This window comes from Delphinapterus leucas, chromosome 6, assembly GCF_059928025.1.
Source record: "Delphinapterus leucas isolate spDelLeu-1000000601 "Yukka" chromosome 6, BTC_Dleu_Yukka2, whole genome shotgun sequence".
Taxonomy (NCBI): domain Eukaryota; kingdom Metazoa; phylum Chordata; class Mammalia; order Artiodactyla; family Monodontidae; genus Delphinapterus; species Delphinapterus leucas.
In genome coordinates this window covers 68,046,589-68,071,564 of record NC_143134.1, presented here as the reverse complement: position 1 = coordinate 68,071,564, position 24,976 = coordinate 68,046,589, and the positions used below count along the sequence as shown (strand labels likewise).

Here is a 24,976-nt window from a genome sequence, read left to right as displayed (position 1 = left end):
TGTTTCTAACTTTTAAAACGAAGTTAAGGGCTTCCCTGGTGGCGCAGTGGTTGAGAGTCCGCCTGCCCATGCAGGGGACATGGGTTCTTGCCCCGGTCCAGGAAGATCCCACATGCCGCGGAGCGGCTAGGCCCGTGAGCCATGGCTGCTGAGCCTGCGCGTCCAGAGCCTGTGCTCCGCAACGGGAGAGGCCACAACAGTGAGAGGCCCGCGTACCGCAAAATATATAAATAAATAACTAAAAATAAAACTAAGTTAAAATGTGAATAATCATTATCACGTACTTATGATTAAATGCCGTCTCTTTCTCCCCTCTCATAAAATTCAGCATGGAATTGACAGACAGATCATATGAAAGTAAGATAATTGGCTGGATTTTACGTAATAACATGTGCATTATGTAATCACTTCAGAATTTACAAAGAATTTTAGCACTTTGGAATTTAAAAAGAAATTTTACATTTACTATTTCATTTTAATATTAAAAAGAAAAAAAACCCCTGAAATAGGTGAGAAAGGAATAATCACCATATGAGAATCTATCTTACGGAAAGAGTTAGAATTTAAAGCTAGGTCTTTGGGGGAGTTCCCTCGCGGTCCAGTGGTTAGGACTCAGCGCTTTCACTGCCGTGGCCCCAGGTTCAATCTCTGGTCAGGGGACTAAGATCCTGTTAAGCCTTGTGGTGTGGTGGGGGGGTGGAGGGAAAGGTAGGTCTCTGGACAGACAGTTCCTGTACTTGGGACTGCACAGTGTTCCTGCCATGCTGCTTTGCATACTCTGGCCTGGAGAGCATCCATCCAAACAGAAGACAAATGCTCTTTGGACCAGAATATGACCTCATTTTGGGGCAGGACAGCTGTAGAGCAGGGTCCTCTACCAGATCAGTGTTGGGTCTGAGGACAAGTTCAAGGTGTGTCCTAGATCAAGTCTTAGACCAAGTCTGCCAGAGGGCTTGGCACACACACTTTCCTGCTCTCTGGCTCCATTGTTAAGAATTGTTCTTTTCCCATACTTCTTGTTCATTTTCACTAGGCTTTTAGGAATTAAATATTTCCTTAATCCCTAAAAATATTTTGAGAACTCATCACCTTATCTTATGACCATCTAAAGGAATAAAAGCATCATCCGTCTTGTGAGTTTCCATCTTTTTTAATAAAGCAAATGATACGATAAATTCATTGTGAGCCAATAAGTAGAGTCCAAGTTATTCAAACCCAAGGATTTTTTTTTTTCAGTTTAGATCTCATTTTTAGTATATATGTTGGAGATATTAGCTATTAGATTTTTTGGTATTTCAAGTTCCTGGTTAACTTTCACTCCCATCTTTCATTTGTCAAATTTTGGTCTTCACAGTAAGTCTTCTATTGTGTATTATAAGGAAACTGAGGTGGAAACTGTTAACGTTTAGTGTCAGATTACTTTATTTCAAATGTAGGCAAAGGTTCTTACCTTTGTTTCAAACACTGCCTCTGACTCAATGCTAAGCATTTTCCACTGTAAATAATAATGCTGCTACTGCTGCCGATACCGTCACCACCACCAGCACCGCCATGGAAACAGGAACGTTCTCTTTTGCTTCAGTTGGCATTTGATGTCTTTTGAATTATTTTCAGCCTAATTTAGCTCTTCCTATTTTCCACTTGAGCAAATCCACTTTGACTTTTTCTAAAACAGGTAAGTCAACAAGGCAAGGATAGGAGCACATTAGTTCATAGGTATACCCCTTCTGGGACTTGAGGACATTGCTCTACAGTATTTATTTGCAGCACTGAGACAGCTGGTGAGGAAGTTTAGAGTGTATCACAGCTGTACAGACATCAAGTACTAGAGGTAGCTGTGGTTGCTCCCACCTGCTTCGATATACTGTCCTCTGCTGTGGGCATGAGGAATTTTTCCTCTTAACCTGTTATGTCTTTCTGTATTTTTCTGGCCTTCTATAAATTTTTGTAAAATGTCATTTTTGTGGAATAGATCTATGCCTCTTTCATGTTAACAGATATACATGCTTAAGAGATTTGACCCTCTGGGAAATCATATTGAACAAATGAGATTTAGCATAGGGATTGTCTTTTATACCCATGTAATGGCAGTATATCACTTGGCACATGATAGGTGCTCTGTAAATGTTATTTACATGCATTTTGAACCTAAAAGTTAATTAAATGAAACACAATTAATAAATTTTTATTAAATCATGCACAATGTTAGGTCAGAAAACTAAAAATATCGGTAAGACAGATAGTGGCTAGCAAATTCCACTGCTAGCTGGAAGATAATCTCACACATATAAACCCTTTTACCCTGGGAGGTATCATGGTAGCACAAGAAACATGGAAGGAGTGGAGTTGAGAGGAGAGAGCGGTTTAGTGATTCCTGGCAGGGATGGGGAAGGAGTGGAAAGGAGGGTGGTCTGTGTGGCCGTTGGATCTCAGGTGATGATGCGGACGATGAAGATTTTGTTTCACCTCTCGGAATATATTTGAAAGATAAAATAGGTTTCCTGTCTGACATTAATATCACAGGTACTTTGGAGTGTGTGCTTCTTTTATAATCAGGGTTATTGTTTTAACCTGAGTCCCCTGCTCACTGTGTTTTCACACCCTTTCTCTTAAGAGTTGCCTGAGGTTCCATCGATTGAGGAGGAAGTGGAAGAAACCGAGTCTTGGGCAAAGCCTCTGGTCCACCTTTGGCAGACGAAGTCCCCAAACTTTGTGGCCGAGCAAGAGTATAATGCAGCCATGGGCAGAATGGAGCCGCACTGTGCCATCTGTGCTCTGCTCATGCCCTACTACAAGGTAGCCAGCGGGAGGGGCCCCTGCCCACGTCTCCTTTCACTGCAGCACTTTGTGTGACTGTGAAAACACAGGTGAATCTCTGTAGGGTTAGTAGGCACATGAAAAGGAAGACATTAGTACTTCTGTAGCTAATGGCTATCATAGAGCAGCAAATGGAATTCCTGAGTGCCACTTGAGAGACTTTTCTGTGACAGTGCTTTATCATTTTTGAATGTCGTGGTTTATTTCAGTCAAGGGGCAATTCCAACCTTTCTTTCTACCCCTTTCACCAAGAAACACAGAGCTTAAAGCTTAAGAATAGTAGAAGCTTACAAAGAGAACTTAGATCTAGTCTCTGCTCTATGTTTGAAAATATTACTCTCAATCATATAAATGTCGGCTCTGGGCCCACATTTAAAATATCTCTCTTCATCTTCCCATGTGGAACATGCAAAAGACACAGCAGGACTCAATGCAAACTGAATTGTCCAGTTCACCCTCATCAGCCAGCCCTTCATGATATTATTTTCAGAAGTCATTTTGTATATGTTATGCTGATAGCATCTTAGGTCACAGGGGGCCACATTCTCCAGCACTAACACAGACAAAATGATCTTTCAGAATCTGGTAAGAGTAAAACTACCAGATCCGTTTTTAGATACAATATATTTTAAAGTCTGTTGATGTAAACATTGTGTTCTGGGTTATATTTCCACTGATAGGGTCAGAAATATTTTACTCAAGATCACATCATTCCTAGAGTTCCACATTAAGTAATTCTGGTTAGACGTTTCAGAGCATGAATATGTGTGATGTGCCACATTCTCAGACCTTTGTAAATAGAGGAAGTAGTTCATTCACTTGTCTTTGAATGTGACACTGGTGAGTGATTAACCTTATTTTTATTTCCCATTTAGTCACTAATTTTCTGTATTTTCTTGGGAAAACTTACCTTTATATTGATTCTTGCTTCTGTATCATAATCTGCCTGTATATTTCCCCGATAATTAAAAAATTCCAACTAAAATTATAAGATTTGGGGAAATTTATTAATATAGGGTCTCTGGGGATAATAAGATAGTTCATTAATTAGTTTCAAATAAACACTGAATATTTGTTGTAAATTTTGGTGAGAGGTGACGATTTCTTTTTGAACATTATCCTTTGTTATTTAATGACATTTGCTAGATCTTTCTGTCTCGCTGTTTTAAAACTTTGTGGTGAGTCAAAAAGCCTTCAAAAACTCTCTAAATACTGTTGTACAAATTAAAACTGAGGTCTTTGAAGATACTCCTTCAGGTGTAACCAGGTAAGATTCTTCTGTAAATGAAATCAGATCTGTTAACCTAGTGCAAATAAAGAAGCAAAAAAAGTTCATCAGAAGAATTGATGCTTTTCATGAACTATGTATTTAAGAACGTAGTTTTAGTAGCTCATCGATTTCTGTACCAGCAGATGTACAGAATACCCTCTCATTCTTACAGCTTAGCTTCTGGATGGGAGCCTGAGGAGCAGCACTGATAAAGAGCTAATAGTGGGTCTGGGAGAACAAGGGGAAGTACAGCAGCTGGAAGTTAGTGGATTAACAGCTATTAGGGGATTTGAGTGACCAGAGCAAGTGATCTGAGCTCTTTTCCATGTTCTTCGCTCACGTGGAAATATTCTGTTTTTCAGCCAGATAGCAGCAATGAAGAAAATGATTCTAGATGGGAGACAAAATTAGATGAAGTGGTTACTTCAGGAGGAAAGACTAAGCCCCTCATTCCAGAGATGTGTTTTATTTATAGCGAGGAAAATATAGAATATTCTCCACCTAACGCCTTCCTGGGAGAGGATGGAACAAGTCTTCTGATTTCCTGTGCAAAGTGCCGCGTACGGGTTCATGCAAGTAAATGAGTCTATCACTCATTAATCGCTGGCTTTTCAGTGCTTCACATAGTCTCTATTTCTCACCCCTTTGTAACCTGCCGAATCTATCACATTGTACTGTTGGCATTGTTAATGGTTGGATCATTCTGTATCACATTTCTTCTAAGAAAGTATGAATGGGTGTAATCATCCTTTTTCCTCCAATTTTATGTGGTATCAGAGTGGAGAACAGATCTGGTTCTGTTTGTTTGTTTGGGGTCATTGTGGGATTCCTTTCACATGCTTGAATTTTACTTAAAGTTTGTAAAAATTGAGTTTTAATCTCTAATGTTGATTCATGACCGTTTTCCTTTGTTACTTTTGAAAGAGAAATGAGTATTCTTTTGGTGATTTGGGGAATTATTGTTAAATTTAATTATCGAGTTAAAATTTTATTCTTTGTAAGGGTAGGGAGGTCTTCACTGCCTTCCCGGGGGAAAAAGTGCTTAGAGTTGTTTTCCCCCAAGACTGAGAAAGTTAGGCTCCATACCTGTCTCAATTTGGTGTTTTTACATAATTGCGTTAAGTGGCAAATACATTTTCCTTAGATTGGTCTGCCATTTAAATCCTCTAAAATGTATAAAATGGATCTATTAAACATTGCAATTCTATTTTAAAGCATTTTAATATTCCAACTCTTACCAAGTCAAATGTTCTGTTAACGTTCTTATGTATGGTGTGAGTCTGTCAGTGTAGTATGAATGATTTATGATAAAGGTATTACCTTCTATATTTACCCCAGAGTAATACCAGTCTTGTGTTAAGGTTGAAATTGCCTGGCTATCTAGCATTTATTTATTAGATACTTTCATCTTCCCCAAGGAATTTGAACATGATGTGCTTGAAATGTAATTATATAAAACTTCTTATTTGCTTCTATCAGTTTGTAACACACATACACATATATATACACATTCACTCTACGTGATTATATTTATATGAGAGACAGTGCACCATATCACAAACAAGTTTGGATTTAATCTTGACTCCAGAATGCACTAGCTATGCAATTCAGCCATAATATTTTATAAACATGTGCTTGAACTAAACACTTTATGGTCTTGGGTAACTATGATAGGCTTTTCTTTGGGTAATTACATTTCTGTTATTTTCTCTTCCCATGTCAAATGTTATAGAAATTTGATATTAAAAATTACTCCTTTAAATTTTACTCATTTAAATCTTTTAAAACTCTTTCTTCAGGAAACCAGAGTAACACATGTTTGTTGATACCGTATAATTGCTACATATATTTATATCATCAGCTATCTCTTTACATCGTCATTTTGAGTCAGGCATGTACTGAATGGACAAATAGAATTGAAGACAGCTCTTCATCACTAACTATGAATTGTGCATCCTTTGTTCCTATCACTGAAATTAAAGCTAATTAAACATAATTTTTGAAATGTAGTTTTACATTACATTAATTTTATGCACTGATTTTATGTACATAAATATCGTGTCACAGTTTATTTATTGTGTCATTTTAAAACTTCCCCAAACTTTGCTTCATAAATTGCAACTTATTTTGAAATATGTTTTGCATGAGTAAAGGACTAGAATTGACAATTTAGAAATTTTCTAATCACACATTAAGTATTATCATCAGTATTCTCTATAATAACTGTTGTGAGCACTGGTAACTATTAAGATGCACACTCTCATTTTTTTCTGGCAGTGATAATCCTATTAGCTATGAGGCATGGGAACCAAAAGTATCTTTGAGCCAGCCTTGCTAATGTTTTGTTCTAAGCAGTGAGACTCAAAAATGGTATGGTAGGCTGCTGTTCCGATTTTATTTATTCAGTGCTAAAATGTGTAATATTGTCAAAATGCAAAAGACTTTAATTAATGGATCCATACTATTATTTTACAGGTTGTTATGGTATCCCTTCTCATGAGATCTGTGTTGGATGGCTATGTGCCCGGTGCAAAAGAAATGCATGGACAGCAGTAAGTGGCTAATTTTAGTATCTTTTAGCTCCTTTTCTCACTCCATCCACTGTGGGTCCATTTAAATCTAGTGGTCAGGTAAGATAGTACACAATGCTTTTGTGTGCCATTCCACAGTTACCTGTATTTCTTTGTCTTCTCTTTCCAAATCATCCTACCTGGTAGCTCTATATCCATTGTGGAAATGTTAAATACACTTCTAGGCATCACCGTTTGCTCAGGAACCTATGGAGACTACTGGTTTATTAGAGCATGTCCAAACTATTGCTTCATGTTCTTGCCCAGCTCTATTTTGCAATTCTTGAAAATAAGTCTTCTAAGTAACAGTGAAGGTGGGAATCTTCAGTGACCTCTCAGGAAACTGTGCTAATTCACAACTATTCCACTAGCGTGAGGTCTTCCCCGCTTATTCATTCGTACATTCATACTTTAGAAAATTTTAGAGTGTTCTGTGCTAGGCGTTGCTGTGAACTTGAGATAGAAACTTCAACAACAAATGGTTCCCCACTTGGAGAACACAGATTTCTCTTCACCTAAACTGTGTTTCCTGAAGACCCTGTTGAAACTTTAGCTTACATCCAAGCATTACGTTCCATTCTGTTAATCCACCATGTCACCCATTTTGCCATTTGATTATGTGCTACCTTAACTTTTCTTAAAAATTCTCTTTCAAGAGGTATCAGAACATGTTTGAAAGTGAAGACCGATCAGATCTCAAGACTGTATCCCTCACTCTTGATCTCAGAGCAGATGCTCAGCTTGATTTTGATTATAATAGTAGCATTTGCTTTATTCCTTAATGACCTCTAATGATAATGAATTAAATTTCCTTGCAACCAAAGTTACAAACCGGAAGGACAATGCTTTACATGAGGAAAATTTATGTCATGATTATGTATGTTTAGCTCTCAGTGTTGAAATAGACATATGGTGACTATAAATTTAAGGCATCTGTGAGAATGTCTTTCTGTATGATTTTATTGCTGGCATTCACTCTGGGTAGTGAGGGGAAAATGGGGCAAAATATGGACACTCTTTATAGTGCAAATAATCTGATTTCATATTAGAGGTAACATCTCCAACTTAAGAATTCTTTTCATTAGTGGGCCCAGATAACATTTTGGTATTTCCTTTGGTGTGTTCATTATGTTAACAAAAACTGTATAAACGTACAGCATCTTTAAAACAGCCATGGAGTCCTGCTATAATAAATATATTCAGCTCTTATTTATCAAGCTGGTTCTATTCATATTATATGAGCCAAAGTAAGGCCTTGTAGAGTCAGTTTTACTAATGATATCCCCTCATTCACCCTGAAGTATAGATTTAGAATTTAGAGATATTCTAATCCAGTTCACCAAGGCATGAAGAGTTCTCTGTTCCATCCACAGTTACTGCTTGGCTCCTGTGCTCACACACCGAGCAGTCCTGTTACCCAAGGTACTACTGTCCTTTGCATGGCAGAGCCAGGGCCAGGCCTAGGCCAGCCACCCTGATTCTAAGGCAGCTTCTGATCAATTATGTCATTTTCCTTTAGCATGTCTACAGAAGGAAATACTTAATCACTCTGCAACCGATCTGAAGCATCTTTCTATTAACCTTAACCCCTCCGCACCCTCAGAAAATACAGTGTGCCTTTTGTATTTTAATATTGATACCATGTAAATCTCTTTTAATTTGCAATAAAAATGGGAGCTCTTAAATACAGCTTTGCATTGATTTTTTTAGACCTACATAATTTCTTAGTTCTAATTGGAAATTATCTGAATTCTCAGTGAGCCAATTGTTTTTTCAGTTTATTCGTTTTGAGTGAACTTTGTCCATGAAGCTCTGTTTCTAAATTTTTCTCCTGAGAAATAATTGAATTTTATTTTAATCGTTGCCGAGAAGTAACTGATAATATTGATATTTTGGCTTTAACACCCATATTTAGTGTGGCATTGAGTGTTGCAATATTAATTTTTTACTAAGCACTTAAGTATGATTCTTTGGATTTTGTGGCTGAAATGATTGCATTTTGAAAGTACGCTTAGAACTTGCTTACTTAGGAATCAGTCTCACACTGTTAGTTTTAGGTTCCAGAGGAGTCCTAGACCTCCTTTTATTGATAAATAGAAGCTCTAAAAAAGCTAATGGAAATCTAACGAAGCAGCTGAGGTCAAATGCTATTTCATTGCTGGCTTTTATTTCACTAACTCTAATTACTAATTGTTTCCTGGGATTTTCTTTTTAAACATGGTTTGTGAAGGTAAGGCTTATTCATCATGAACACAAAACACTCCAAGAGCATATTTTGCTCGGGATATGTATTTATACAACAAATGTGATTGTTTCAGTTAATTCTGTTTCCTTTTATGATTAGTGCTTTGAGTATCTTGAGGTAAGAAAAGGGTAGCCTGAAACACCTTGTATTCATTTTCATAAGGTATGTGTGAGAATTGTATGTGGTAGTTCTATTTTTTAAAGATTCTTCTTAAAGAGAGTGTTGATGGGTGAATGGATTAAAAAAAAGGGTGTGTGTGTGTGTGTGTAGATACACACACATACACGTACAATGAATATTATTCAGCCATAAAAAAGGAAAGAAATCCTGCCATTTGTGATAACATGGATGAACCTGGAGGGCGTTATGCTTAGTGAAATAAGTCAGGGAAAGGCAAATACTGTATGCTCTTACTTCTATTGGAATCTAAAAAAAACCTGAACTCACAGAGCATAGATTGGTGATTGGCAGGGGCGGGGGGTGTGGGTGAAATGGGTGAAGGTGATCAAAGGGTACAAACTTCAATTACAAGATGAATACGTTATGAGGATCTAGTATATAGCATGGTGACCGTAGTTAACAATGCTTTATTAGATACTTGAAAGTTGCCAACAGAGTAGATCTTAAATGCTCTCACCACAGAGAGCAGAGTAGATCGTAAATGATTTAATCACAAAAGATAATTATGTGAGGTGATGGAAGTGTTAATGAACCTTATTGTGGTAATTATTTCTCAATATATAGAAATAGCAAATCATCACATTGTAGAACTTAAACTTATACAATATGTCAATTATATTTCAATAAAGCTGGGAAAAAAAGAACACTATATCATAGAGATAAGTATCAATTATTTAAATTTTGGAAGCAAAGGCATCTCAGTGATTATTTCATCCAGTCCCAGACCATAACTAAGTAAATAAGTTCATACATTAGAAGATTCTGTCAGCTTCAACTTGGGCTTGGTGGGTGAGAATGTACATAAGGCTGGAATCAATGTTCACAGACCAGCTGTCTTTTTATTTACCAATTGTAAAGCGTGGAAGTTGCTCCGGACCAAACTGCCCTGCTAGTTTTTAAGTAACTGGAGGCCAGAACTTTGTCTCATTTTTCTCTATAACACCCCTAACACCTGGTATAGTGTTGGATCATTTCTGAACTTGCAGAGCCTTTATCTGTGACCTTGGTCTGTGACCTTCAGTGCTCTCACCATTTCCAGTTTTGGTTTAGTCCTCACTGTGTTTCATTTTGCTATTATTTCTTTACTTTAGCCACTTACGTCATCTAAAATAAGAAACAACAAGCTGTATTGCAGCTTTACCTGCATGTGTTAGAGGGAGAGATTAGTTACAAATTTTGAATAACACCCTAACTTGGATTCTAGAATCCTAGCTCCCTGCTCACATTCAAATGAAATGAAATGAAACAGTGAAATAATTCCCCACATACCTGTCTCTCCTGACATTCAGGTTGTATATCTCATAGTTCTAATTAAATATCATTGCTTTGTGCCTGTTTGTCCCATTTCAGTACTGCTCAGATAAATAGATCTGTATGAAAGCTATGTTTGCGTTTATTAGAGTATTTTATTTTGAGCTCTGTTTGTTTCCAACCCTTTTGTGATTATGTAATTCATTTTGGAGCCATTTTTACTCCTTCATTATAGTAGCGCTTTAGAGTGCATTCCAAACATTACCAAGTTCTGTTTTTAGGTGTTGAATGTCATTACTCTGATTCTAGAATGTGTTTCTTGCTATTTTGAGTCTTAATTTGAATCTAATCACTTTTGACCTAAATTACTAGAGTTTTGTGTCTAATCTGTTTATGGATTTCCATTTTATAATGACTACAAGTTACTGCTAATTAAAAATATAATGTAATATTCTCACTGTAAAATTACAGAATTTGTATTGCTTTCTTTCAGGTTTTTTTCCCTACCATTTTCTTTTTTATCCCTATTTTGAAAAATTGTTTTTGAGTCTGAGTATTTCTGTAAAATTCCTGAACTCTACTTTAGGGCTTCACTTCTAATTATGAAGGAGACTGTTAGTTAAATGTCTGGAAATGAACTGGTAACTTAAATACTTTTATTGTAAAAAATAATAATCTATGTGCTGAATACTCTGTAGAGTATTAAGAGGTAATATGCTAATAAATCACAGGAGGATTTTCTATACTATCTCCTAAAGAATTTATAAATGGAATTCTAAAGAATAAAATATAAGCAGGTTAAGAGGTTAAAGAAGAATATGGATAAGATTTTCTCTTTTTAAAATTTAGGAATAATGTAGCTTTTTGGTGGTTGTTTCTTTGCAGGAAATCTGGATGTTTCTTTTGCGGTGGGGGTCACTGTGAGGTTTTGTTTTAGTGCCAAAATGGGAGTGAAAACTTCATGGGAAGATTGGTAATTTAACATATGGGAAGTCACGTCATACTCAGATTTATGACTCTGACAAATCTTGAGTTGCCAGTCTTCTGTCCAGGGTAGCATTAAGCCTGTGCTCTAGGTTTTCATTGTCAGTGTGAAAAAGTCCAAGTAAAGTATCATTTGTGCTATGCCTTACTAGGGAGCTTTTTTAATCACCATATGTAATTCTTGGGGGGAAGGGAGGGGTAGACACAGTAGCTCACATACCTATAATCTAAAATCTTAATTACAGGAAGATTTAAAAGCAACGTAATGAGAAGTTTCGACTAGAGATGTATATCTAAGGCCTCTTCTCACCCTAAAATCCCTTGATTCTGTGTTGTTTTTTATTTCCATTTTGCCTTAATTAGTTTTCCTTAAGAATTGGGCACCTTCAAGAAATCTAAATTTATTCCTGTATTTCTTAACCTGGTCAGAGGTGATGAGTAACAGAAAAGTATAGGAATTGGAAGTGACATTGGTAATTATTGGCTGGATCAGTGTAGATTTTATGTGTTCAACGAAACTTTCATTGTTTTTTAAAAAGTGACTTTAAAGGCCTTACTATAACTTTATCTACCTGATGTTCAGGAATCTGTGGCAATGCACATCATCCTCGGGATTTCTTTTTATTTCAATATATCCCTTTGCTCTTAATTTAGGAGAATTTGTTTAAATATTTTCGTTGCAAAGTAATAGAGTAAAATACACAGTTGTATATTATATTGTTGGGTGGATATTGCCGTGCTATGAAAAGGTAGATTTTGAAATGGAAAATTAAAATAAAACACCTTAAAGGTTAGAATTTTCATTCTGTATAATGAAATACATGAACTAGGTAATTGCACACATTTATTATCTATTGAAGAGCATTTATTATACTCTGTAGAATAATAAAGTTGTACTATATATGTATAACAAACATAGCATTCTGTTTTGTTTTGTTTTTTCAAAATGGTTTTAAGAAATCAAAACCCAAACATAAAATAGGTTTTCACCTTGGCCACCTATCTATTCACTGTCTTTATTTTGCTTCTTTGTTTTTTTTTTTAAATGGACTAACAGATATGAGCACAGGCTATACCTTGATAATCATTTGGAATTAGCACCTTCTTTCCTCTTACAAAGAGTGGAATAAGCAATTGCAGTGATTAAAAATAAACATTTTGGTGCTGTTTATTTATTTTTATTGCTTGATTATAAATAAGTGGCGTCTATAGATTGAGTAGTGGTTGCCATTCATGCCCTCCAAGGCTGCACATAGCTATTCTTTGGCCTTTGAAAGAAAGTGAAGTGTTTTCTCTGCATGAATCATAATCACAAAGTTAAAATCTGGAAGTACCTGAGGTACTGGTCTTTAAAAAACCCAACCCCACAGTGTTGCTAAAGCTTATGAGCTAAAGAATCTATGTCATTTGTTGGAACACATTTATCTGAACCCTTAATCTTTGGAATATACCTTAGTCTTTATTTTTTTTTTAATTAATTTATTTTATTTTTATTTATCTTTGGCTGCATTGGGTCTTAGTTGTACGCATGGGCTTTCTCTAGTTGAAGCGAATGGGGCCTTCTCTTCGTTGTGATGTGCAGGCTTCTCATTGCGGTGGCTTCTCTTGTTGGGGAGCACGGGCTCTAGGCGTGCGGGCTTCAGTAGTTGTGGCACTCGGGCTCAGTAGTTGTGGCTCACGGCCTCAGTAGTTGTGGCTCGCGGGCTCTAGAGCGTAAGCTCAGTAGTTGTGGCAAACGGGCTCAGTTGCTCTGCGGCATGTGGGATCTTCCCGGACCAGGGCTCGAACCCATGTCCCCTGCATTGGCAGGCAGATTCTTAACCACTGCGCCACCAGGGAAGCCCATATACCTTAGTCTTAACTCCGTACCCTTAAGGCTCAGGTAAAAATGGTCAACTTCTTGGAAAGTTGGTAACTCATCTTTGGGAACGATGAGGTCCCAATCCCTATAACTCTATGTACTCTGGCTAATAATGGAGGAAGGTGGTCTAATAGGTAGAGTCTGACTCCTACTTTGCATTGAGGCTGGTCCTATAGATAGGGGCGTAACTGATACGAAGCAACCCTAACCGCACTCTGTTAAATCTGAAGGCAGTGCTTTCTCTTCTTTCTCTCTGACATGGGAATTCTCTTAGGGTAGAGATAATTAAAGAAAATGTATGTGGCTGAGGATTATGTTACCCTTATCGCATAATACAACCATTATATCTCCTCTCCAACTCCTCAAATAAAAATAGTGGTACTGATAATAGATGTTAGAATTGCCAGTCATTTGGCTCTTGGAAGTCTTGTGTTTTAAAAAAAGTAATAGTTTCATTTTAAAATGTTTGACCTACAGATTCAGAATAACTGCTGATTTAAATATAAACCAATATAAGTAGCAAGGATAGAATTTTTCTAGCTTCCATAAAATTTAGTACTGGCAAAGACTAAAGGATTCTTCATCTATCTCAGAAATTTCATTTTACAGATACTGAGCCAGGGGTTTGAGAGAGTCACTTCTTTGTCCAGGATCACCCCTCTATATGGTAAGAGAGCCCAGATTCATGGCAGTACTCAGGCCTCTCACTCTTAGTCCCACACTCTTTTTTTTTTACTCTTCTCAGTTACTTGTTTTTAGAGTGGAAAGAAGGCTGAACAACCGGCCTAATTCTGAGCAATGTATCTGAATGATTTTTGTTTGTTTACATTGAAAATAAAGTCAGCACTAATAGTGTAATATGGAATGATTAGAGTTATTGGGTGGTTGAGTAGAGCAGTATCCTTACTCTTTCATATTGACTCAGTTTCTGCCTGGAGGACCTTTCCCAGAGCTGGATGATCCCCTGAATCTAGTTTCCCAATTGACAACCAAGTTGGCAGTTTTCTTTAACAAGGAGCTCTGAATTGGCTTTGTAGATCGGAGCCATAGATGTTTAGATCTGATTGGCTATAGCCTTGAGCGGTCCTGGTGGCACGCCTGCTCCCTGTGGTGTGTTTTATGCTGTGTTTTTTTTGTTTTTTTTTTTAATTCCATGGGATACTGTCAAGACCAGGTGGTGAGAGGCTGTCAGTCTGAAAGGCTGACTTTGATCCCCAGACACAGTAAAACTAGTAGAAAAAGAAAGGCTGTATTCTTGTTGAATGCCATGGCTGTGTGTAGCCAAGTGGTTGCTTGTGCCAATTCTCCTCTCCAGTGAGGTGTCCCTGGAAGCCGCTAGCCAGACCACACTCTCCCATTTGAGGTGACGCATTTGAGTTCAGAATTACCTTTTCCCTCCTGAGGAAGCAGATTTTTCTGAACAGCTGCAGACTTAAACCTTGGCTCACAAAGGCCAGGGTGGTAATAATTATTTTACTTTAAGCAAACAGAACAGCGCATTTGAGGATATCAATTATCCTGACAGCATAGCTATGATGTGGAGGCCTTTCTGTTCGGGAACTGCTTACAGGCTAAAAAAGTCACAAATCTTTTTTTTTTCTGTTCATTCTTCTCCCTTTTGCTCAAAAGACACAATCCCTCCCTACCCCACTTTGGTAATGGAGAGAGAGAAAGAGAAATCTACATAGCTTTTTGTAAGTGGAACTATATTCATAAATAGCTTCTTGATTGAGAACAAATGCCTCATTAATCTTAAGTGCTTCAACCAGAGAGCACAAGTAAAGTCAGGAAGAATAATGACTGACATTATGGGGAGCATAGCATACTGCACTGCACACCAGGATGTGCATGCCCGGAGGTCACTGGGCTAAAAGGCACATCTCCTTAGCAATGAGGAAAGAGATCCCTGGGAAGTGTGGAGGGGAAAAAAAAAGTGCAATGCAGGCGTTTCTCATGAACGGCAAAAACTAGTCCAGTGGCAGGATGAAGAAGTCATGTACTTTGTTATTTGCTATCGAAGGTCATGCTGGGAAGAAAGAATAAACCAGCTGGGTTTTTATTTGAAAGCCAAATGTTGTACAGTTTTAAAAAGTAAGATGTATGTTCAGTTTCAAGTACTTTGCTTAGGATCCTGGAAATACTATTATGTAAATGCCGTGAAGTTCCATGTAGGTTACCTCTGACCAGTCTTAAATTATAGAGGTGCTTCTCCTTGCTATCGAGCATATGCCTGGCTTGCTATCAGATAGGTGCTCTGCAAACCTCAAAGTAAATTTTATACTGCTGTAAGGAATGACGTTAGAAAGATAAATGGTTGGGGGGATGTAATTTGAAACAGAGAGTATGATTTCCTCTTCTGTTATCGTCCTTTCATACATATGGCTGTATGATAGTATTTAAATTGTTAAAATGTAGTGAGAACATCTCCCCCCCGCCCCCGCCGGCATGTCTACATCCTAAACCCTGGAACCTGTATGTTATGTTGCATGAAAAGGGAATTATGGTAGCAGATAGCATTAAGGTTGCTGATCAGCTGGCTTTACAAATAGGGATATTATTCTGTTTACCTGGGTGCATTCAGTGCAATCAGAAGGGTCCTTAAATGAGGAAGAGGGGGGGCAGAAAAGATCAGAGTAATGTGATGTGAGAAGTGCTTGGCCTGCTGTTGCTGGCTTTGAAGATGGAGGAGGAGGGCCTAGGACCAAGGCACGTGGGCTCCCCTAAAAGCTGCAGAGGGCAAAGAAATAGATTCTCCCTGAGAGCCTCCAGAAGAGAGTGACCTGCTGACACCTTGATTTTAGCCCAGTGAGACCCATTTTGGAATTCTGATCTACTGAACTGTACATACTTATGTTGTTTTAAGCCACTGTATTTGAGGTAATTTGTTGTTGCAGTAACAGAGAACTAAAGGGTGTACAGTAGAAAGACAGCCTTTTGAAAGGGTAATTAGTTTTCACTCTTAACCATTCGGCATTCCACTAGGTATGTTGTATTTTCAGTGCCATCTTTCATTTTCAGGCATCTTTCTCTGACTACCTTCTGTCTGTCTAGCCCACACCCTCTGGTTCTGGGACTCCAGCAATCCTTTCACCTCACTGTGACGTATGATTCAGTAATGCTCCCAACTTTTCAGTCTCTCCCTCCCCTCATGTCCTTACTTCTGTTTAAGCTGCTATATTTCCTTGCACATAGCTCCCTTGCCACTCTCTGACTTTGTTACTCTTCCTTGGTATAACTCAACCCTGGTAAATCCAACTATCTATCTACTCTGTACCTGCACCTCTGTAGCTGAGTATGGCTGTGGAGAGACACCCCATATGCAGATCGCTCTTGCTTTCAGTTTGTAACTGGAGGTTGGTCCTCAACGGTGTGGGTAATTCATGTTGCATTCCCATCACTCATTCACTCTACTACTCTCCTGATTGACTGTTTCATATCTTCTTTCTCCTCAAGCTTCCCCATCTTCTCCATCCTCACCCTCACCTCATGAAGTGTCTTCATATTCATGGAGAAATGGGAAGACACCAGTAGAGATCTTAACGTTTCTACCTGCTTCATATCTATAATATCTCTTCTCCTAAGGCCATCCGCTCTCTTATACACAGGATCATAGTTACAGTAATTCATCCCTTTCTCGCCCACATCCCTTCTCCAGATGATTCTCATTATCATCCACACACTGTTATTTTTTCCATCTTCAAGTAAACCAAAAAACCTCTCTTTATCTTTCTTCCCACTAGCTCCCACTCTATTTCTCCACGCCCCTATATATATAGTAAAATTCCTGAAAAGGCTTATCTTTATTCACTCTCTCCGACCCTTCTCCCCCACTTCTCTCTTAAATTTATTCCAGTCATAGGCTTTGCCCCACTTTTTCTTAGAAACTTCTGTTGATCACTGTCTCCTGTTTGAAGCAGTCCTCACTTGGCTTCCAGGATCCTGCACTCTCCTGCTTTTCCTCTCACTCCCCAGAGTTCAAAATGTGGGCCTCTTTTCTACATTAACCCATTTGGTAACCTCATCCCATCTCATAGCTTTAATGGTTGTAAACAGCATCTAGGCATTGATGGCTTGGGCATTCCTGGTCCAGCTCAGTCTTACCCTTGTGGCCAACTTTATGATAGCATCTCCTCTAGCATGTCCAATAGCTCAAATTCACCCTGTCCTGAACTGAATTCTAGATATTCTGCAGGCTTCCGTATCTCCAGGCCTTCCAGCTGCTGAGGCCAAGAACTTTAGTTAGATTTGATGCTTTCTTTTTCTCATACCTCATATCTGTCTGACAGTAGATCCTGTCTTGTCTACTTTTAAAATGAATCTAGTATCCTGTCCACTTCTTAGTCACCTCGGCTGACATAGTCCAGACTAATCTGCTCATTACCTGTTTCCTGGATATGGTAGTAACCTGCTAACTTTCTCTTCACCCTTCTACCCTTGAACCTTTGTTGTCTGTCAACACAGCAATTGGGATGATCTGATTAAAATATAAATCAGGTTATATGTCCTTGGTGCATTCAAACCTTACAGTGGCTTCAGGCCATCGACTTTTTTTCATGGCTTATGAAACCTTACCAGATATTCTTTCTCTTACTTTCTGATATCCTTTCCTATTAGAAAACGCCAGGATCTGCTGCCATCACCTTTCCCTAGAGAACTCCATGGCCCACTCTCAAGTGCTTAACATCCTTTACCTTAAATAATCTACTGATTCAGTTTGTCTTCTCTCCTAGCCAGAGTGTATCTTTGTCATTCATTGCTGTTACCCAGTGCCTAGGACACAATATTGGTGATTCACCAATATCTGTTGAATGAATATATATTTTCACTTATAACACAAATTAGGTGTGAGCATCTAAATTAGGGAACTCACTTGCTGGTATAAAATTTATTGGACCCTATGAAATTTCCATTCAGAGGATTACTGTAGGAAATTTGTCATTCAATTTCCTAATCACTCAGAATTCTTGTCAGCCCCATCCTAACATGAGATTCCATCCTCTCTTCAACCCTGATAACTGAGCCCCATCTCCAGAAATTGTTCTTCCGTGTTTTGTTGATCAGCACTTTGTAAGCTAGTTTTCCATTAATGTGATTAATTAGTCTTTGTTTTCCCGGCTCAGACAGCCCTATTTTATGGTTTTGCGTTTCTGTAATGAACACGTCAGATAAATAAGGCTGTGGAGAGGTACTTCAATCTTGTAATTTTTCTATAGCACTGAAAATTGGCTTTAGTGTCATTTATGGATATGTCAGCTAAAATGAGAGCTCCTTACAAGGCAGCTTGAGAATGTTGGTATTGACATTTCTTTAATTGATGTTTTATAGAAGAGCCATTGGAACATGATTTCCCTCTAGGACAAATAACAAACAACTATGATAGCCATATTCTAACAATGCCTTTCTCACCATTGTTGTTAACGTTGTGTCAGCACTTTGATTATAAACACTCTTTTTCAGTTTAATAACTGAGCTGTAAAGAAATCATTGTGTTGTAAATTCGTATACTAGCTGTTCATCTCAGTGGAGACTTTTAATGAAACCAAATTTTAAAAGTAACTTGGTATTACTAAAAGGGGATTTTGTGAATGGTATTAGGTGAGGGAAAGGGACCTAAGTAGGAAAGGTACAATGTCCAGAATATCTCAATTTATACTTTTTCATTCAGCTTTTAGCTGCCCTGGGGGTGGGTTACACAATAGAATGGCTCTTTAGATGCTGTCCTTGGGAGCCAGGAATAACAGCTGCTCATAGAGTAATCATTTTGTAACAGGCGTTTCAGCATTTTTTTGTTTTGTTTTAGGAAACATTAGTTGACTAGCAATATATCTAAATCTGTATAATAGTGAGTCATTTTACACTGGGTGTTATTGTTTCTAGAAGAGGCATGCTCATAAACATAAGATAAAAAAAGCCTGGCAATGAGTGTTCACTGTGGAATTTTATTTATTTGTTTTGTTCTGCAAGGCTGAACAATTTTGGTATCTCCTCAGGTTAGGTTGGAAAGAAGTTTCCATACGCTGAAAGACTCTAGTAGAAATCACAGATGCCCATTTAAAATTTTCATTTAAGTAAAAAACAATTTAGGAAAAAAAGATAAACCTCCATGATTACATTAATTTTAAATTACACATATTTGATGGAAGAAGGGTTTTTTGAATTTTATTTTATTTTTTAATACAGCAGGTTCTAATTAGTCATCCATTTTATACATATTAGTGTATATATGTCAATCCCAATCTCCCAATTCATCCCCCCCCCAACGCCACTTTCCCCCCTTGGTGTCCATACGTTTGTTCTCTACATCTGTGTCTCTGTTTCTGCCCTGCAAACCGGTTCATCTGTACCATTTTTCTAGGTTCCACATATATGCGTTAATATACGATATTTGTTTTTCTCTTTGTGTCATACAGAGACTGTCATACAGAGTGAAGTAAGTCAGAAAGAGAAAAACAAATATCGTATATTAACGCATATATGTGGAACCTAGAAAAATGGTACAGATGGAAGAAGGTTTAATTTCTTTGTGTGTCTGTGAGTTTTCTTTTTTTAATATAAGAGTAATAAGTATTGTTAGGAAGGTCTCCCATTCCCAACATTCTCAGATTCTCAAATCTCATTTTTCTTTACAGAAAACTACTCATACTGTTTAGTTAATCAGCCTTTCAGATCTTTTCTGTGCATAAACTAATGCTATATTTTGCTGTTCTTGGGAGACCCAAATGGTGTTACAGATTATTTAAACATGCCTTAGTGTTTTCACTTAATAGTTCATTGTGTAATTCTTAGTAATTCAGTAATTTTTGGATTTACCATATCTTTTTCATCACTATTTTAAATTTCAAACCTGAATCTAATTTAAAAATTCAGACATTACAAATAAAATAAGTAACTGACAATTCCAGTTCCTCCCAGAGGTAACTGTTTTCTCTATTATGAACAGAAATGAAATGATAGTCATTGTATATTCCTACTTCTGCATAGATGTAAATGTTTAGCTAAGATAGATTCTAAGAAGGTGAATTGCTTGTTGTAATTTATGTACATTTAAAATTTTGATTGAGAATGCTGAATTCCTCTCCACAGCCATCATAACAACTCACATACCCCCAGACTATAGATATTCTGATTTAAAAATCTGAGGTTAACACTCATTATTTCATTTTCTTTATTCTTGAAATTATGTATCTTTCATGTATTTATTGGCAATGAAGAGTCTTTGAATCTTCTGCCTATTTTCCAAAAGTGTGGCTTTTTAAAAATTATTTTTTGGATAACAATCTTTGTTTTTTATTGTAAATTTTTAATCTTATTTTATATTAATTTATATAGTATTTTATCCTTTAGAATTAAAAAATTTTGATGTAGTCAAACTTTATTAATGTTGTCTACATGTCTTTTGTTTTTTAAATGTTATATTAAGAAGTCATATTTATCCTAAATTCATCAATATATTTGCCTAAAATTTCTTTGAATACTTCTGTAGTTCTGCTTTGTTTTTGAGTTTAGGTCTGTAAATCAATTGGAATTTATTTTTATGAATCAGAAATACATACACACACATTCAATTGAATTCATTTTTGAATAGTTTGTGGTATTAATTTTTGGTTATCCAGCTCTAACTTTCTGTTTTCTAATTTTCTCTTCAACCAAGAGTAGTCTGCCTTTTAACATATCACTAAGTTTTTAATTTCAGGTTATTTTGTTTTGGTTATAGAATTTTTATATTGTTTTTAAAAATCTGATTTGTTATTTATTTATAGTCTCTCACTTACATTCCTAATACCCATATTTAATTTTTAAACATGTTAAAATGCTTATTTTACATCTTCTATCTGAGCTCAATGTGCATCTAATTCTATTGTCTTTTTTTTTTCTGCTTATGTAACCATATTTTCTTGGATGTTTTTTGAGTTTTTATTGTGAGCTTATATTCCTTCGAACTTAATATTTGGGAATTTCTTGAGGACTTTGTTATAGGTGGTTGCTGAAAATTACAATTTTCATTTTTATTTTATCAAAATCCACCTTCCAATAATATCATCCTACTTCATGAACAGTGTAAGAACCTTACAACAGTATACTTTGATTAACTTCCCTTCTGTTTGTGGTCTTATCTTACATTTTACTTCTGCATAGACTCCACTCCATAGTATTGTTATTTTTGTGTGAAACAATCAAGTTTTTAAATGAAACTTGTATAGTCTCTCTGTCTCTCTCTCTTGCTCTCTTTGTTTGTGTGTGCATATTTGAAGATACTAAAGCTTTATTTTATATTTACCCGTTTTAGGTGTTCTTCATTCTTTCCTGCCACTTCATGGTTCAGGCTGGTGTCATTGTCCTTCATTCTGAAGATTTTCTTTTAGTGGTTTTTATAGTGTAGATTCATTCTCATAGATTTTTGTCTCTATGAGATTATTTTTATCTTATCTTCATTTGCAAAGGATATTTTCCTTGGAAATAGAATTTCAGGTTGCCAGCTTTTTTCTTTCAGTATTTTATGGATATTGTTCCATTGCCATTTTCCTCCAGTGTTTCTGGTTATGTCTTCTAGCCTGAGCTAGACTGGATGGTTGATGCCACTGCTGGGAAACTGGCTTGGGAAGAAGACATGAGCTCAGTGTTGCATGTGTATTTGAGATGCCTGTGGAGCTGTCAGTGAGACATCTCAGGAGACAGATGTTTGAGTCAGTGGCCTTTTGGGAATCAGGGTAGTAGATCAGATGCCTGGCAAACAGGTGTGGAGAGAGGAGTGAATAGGCCCTGCTACAGAAATTACAGTGTTTAAGGAGCATGAAAGAGATGCCTGTAAAGGAAGCTGAGTATCAACTAGAGATGGAGAAGGACAATGAGGAGAGTGGCGGGTCATGGAAACCACAGGGAGAAACTGTTTCAGGCACAGTTGACAATGTTGAATGCTGCTAAGAGGTCAGGCGAACCGAGGACTTGAAATATCCATTACATTTGGTGACATGGAGGTCGCTTGTGACCCTAGAAAGAACAAGTTTCATGTTGTGGCAGGCAGGAGTCTTCTCAACTCCACTTAACACCTTGAGTCTACAGATTCCACTTTAGAGGCTGTTTCCTTCTGTTATATTTGGCTCTGCAGCACGTGTACCTGTTCATGATCCTAATCAGGTGCATGGAAGCAGCTTCCATGCTGCTTTGCTATATTTCATTCCGCTAACTCGTCCCTTTAGGCTTCTTCTCACTACTAGTTTCATTAATCAGACATCTAATTCTCTCAGTGTCTGCGCTTCTCACGGTCCACAGCTCTCCTTTCTTGCATTCCCACTTCCGTATTAACATCTTTTTATGTTAGTTTCAATGAAAACATTTGACCTCTGTTTTGTTTTCATTTTCATCCTCTCTCTGTAGCAAGTGTGTTAAATTACTGAAAAAAATAAAATCAGTAACATTTTATGAAATTGTTATTGAATAATTTGGATATTATTGAATAATGTGAATTATTGGATTTCTCATTTTCAATATTTGGATTGTGAAATTTTCCTTTCATTGTGTGTTTCATCAAAACCAGTTCTTTCAAAGGCCGCTGGAATATGGCTTTGCAATAGAGAATGTTCTCCATCAAATTATCTTCTTGAGCTGGGTTTATCATGGATTCAAATGGATATACACAGGGCAGCTTTTGCTACTCTGAACCTTTAATAATCACCACCAGGGAAATTTCAAATAGATGTGCAGAGACTTTCCAGACAAGTAAAACCATTGAACATTTCTAGTCTTTTTGCCTTTTTTGCTGCCTATTAAGAGTTCTACAGCTATGTTGATCCTCCTCAGTGGTTTTGGTGTTGTTCTCAGAAAAAGAAAAGCTGTGGAGTATGACACCCCATTATTAATAGTAGGTAAGTTAGAGGGATTCCCTGTAAGGCTGAGCAAAGCTGTCAAAATCAGTTAAGGGAGATCACCTTAAAGAACAGATAAAGAAATTTTATATAGACAGCTTGGAAGAAAAAAACCCCCCACAAAATAACCTGTAACTATTGAAAAGAAACCCCAGACTATTAGTGCAGTAAATTGGGAGGACAAGCTTGAGGTTGAACATAAAAAATTTACTTAGGTATTTAATTAAAAATTCTAGGTCAACAAAAGGCATTGCATTACTTTCTGGCTCTGTTTTCTCGTGGACTTTTTCATAAAATTGTAATGAGAAATGATAAGGTATGTTTGTAGTAAAGGGAGTCATCTTGGAATGAAAAGTCTGTGCCAATCTAAGACACATAGAAGTGCCAAAAATATAAACTTATGTGGGGAAGATAAAGGAAAACATTTTATGGCACTGTTTTCTGGGGCTGGAAAGCCTGGATTTATCAGAGCAATTTTTCCAACACTATTTGCCCATAGAAAGACCCAAGAGATAGTTTTTTGAAGAGTGTCTTTTAAAAAGAGCTTCCTTCTTATCCACGTATCAGGATGAAGCCTGCCAATACCATTTTCTAGCCATCCTGTATACGGGAGTGGGTTCCCAGAACTCAAGGGAACCGACTTGTATGTGCATTTCTCTGTTCTAGAATTTTGGTACCTATCTCTCCACCTACCAGTTTCTCTGTGTCACAGCTTTCCCCCAGCGATGGCAATTGAACATGATACTAGGATAATGATGGTTTCCCCAGGAGATATATACACTGAGAACACTTTTGGGTGTCCCCTCACTTTCCTACCTCTCTTTTCCTCTCCCTTCTTGAACTGTTTAGAGATAGTCCTTCATGAAGTTCCTGATAATTTTAATTTTAAAATAAAAAATTAGCATTTATGGGGATATTTTGATAAACAGTACTGACTTTTATTACATGGCTCTAATAATTGTGTGGTGTTTTTTCTGCCCTAGGAGTGCTGTCTCTGCAATTTGAGAGGGGGTGCTCTTAAGGAAACTAAGAACAATAAGTAAGTAGTACGCTAATTGTGTTGAATTTCATCGTTTCCTTCTCTCTCTTGAGTGTTGAACCTCTGAGTGACAGTGTGCTTTGCCTCTCATTGTTGTACACGTTGTTCCACAGCTTTTGCTGTTTAGGCCTGAGGTGGGGATTCTGTGCATGTCTCCAGAAACCATTACTGACAGCATGTTCACCTCTGCTGGGCAAAGGTGTTCTAAGTCAGCTTCTGTTCTGTGTCTTTGACATCATGAGGAATCCTTGACATCATGAGGAATAACCCCTCTTTCACTAACAGAGTTTGAAGAGAGCCCATATCCTCTAGGTACCTTTGGAATCCTTGTGTTTAATATGATGAATGCTTTCATTGTAATAAAAACAGAATATGCCTGAAAACAGTGAAATCTGTTATCTTCAGGTAAATAAAATCAATTATAATCATACTATTAGAATAAGACCATTTACTTTTAACACCAGCAAATTAACAAGAAAGTGTGTATTCTAAAATAGAAACACCGGGAGAAAAGATTGATTTTGCAATTTAAAGGGGACAGTTGGAGAATATGAAGAGAGTCATAAGTGAACATAAAAGAAAGTCATGTTTCTATGGCGGTTGTTGAAATATATTTTTGTGGGAATTTTATTTTTATGACCCGATTTAAATATTTAAAATGGGGCCAAAGGAAATTATAGGTTCCTATGGAAATAGAAACATGTAGAAAAGGTTTAGGTATAGGTTGTATTATGGTACTTGAGAGCCAGATCCAGCCCCAAGATATGTTTTATTTGACTGACACACCACTTTATGAATTTAATTTAAAATTTAAAAGTTGAGAGATTTTATATAAAAATCCAGATGTTCATCTTTACTTAATAAATGATTGTGTATCTCTATATGACAATAACAAG

The 24,976-nt window shown here is 37.0% G+C and overlaps 1 protein-coding gene across 6 annotated transcripts in view; it reads left to right on the top strand.

Moving 5' to 3' along the window:
- KDM4C (lysine demethylase 4C) overlaps positions 1 to 24,976 on the top strand; it is a 403,798-nt gene that overhangs the window by 239,647 nt on the left and 139,175 nt on the right. For all 6 annotated transcript variants that reach the window (XM_089913225.1, XM_089913224.1, XM_022573685.3 and 3 more), the window contains 4 exons: positions 2,615 to 2,796; positions 4,450 to 4,663; positions 6,563 to 6,639; positions 24,025 to 24,080. In XM_089913225.1, coding sequence (XP_089769351.1) covers positions 2,615 to 2,796; positions 4,450 to 4,663; positions 6,563 to 6,639; positions 24,025 to 24,080 — 529 coding nt within the window. The remainder of the gene's footprint in view (positions 1 to 2,614; positions 2,797 to 4,449; positions 4,664 to 6,562; positions 6,640 to 24,024; positions 24,081 to 24,976) is intronic.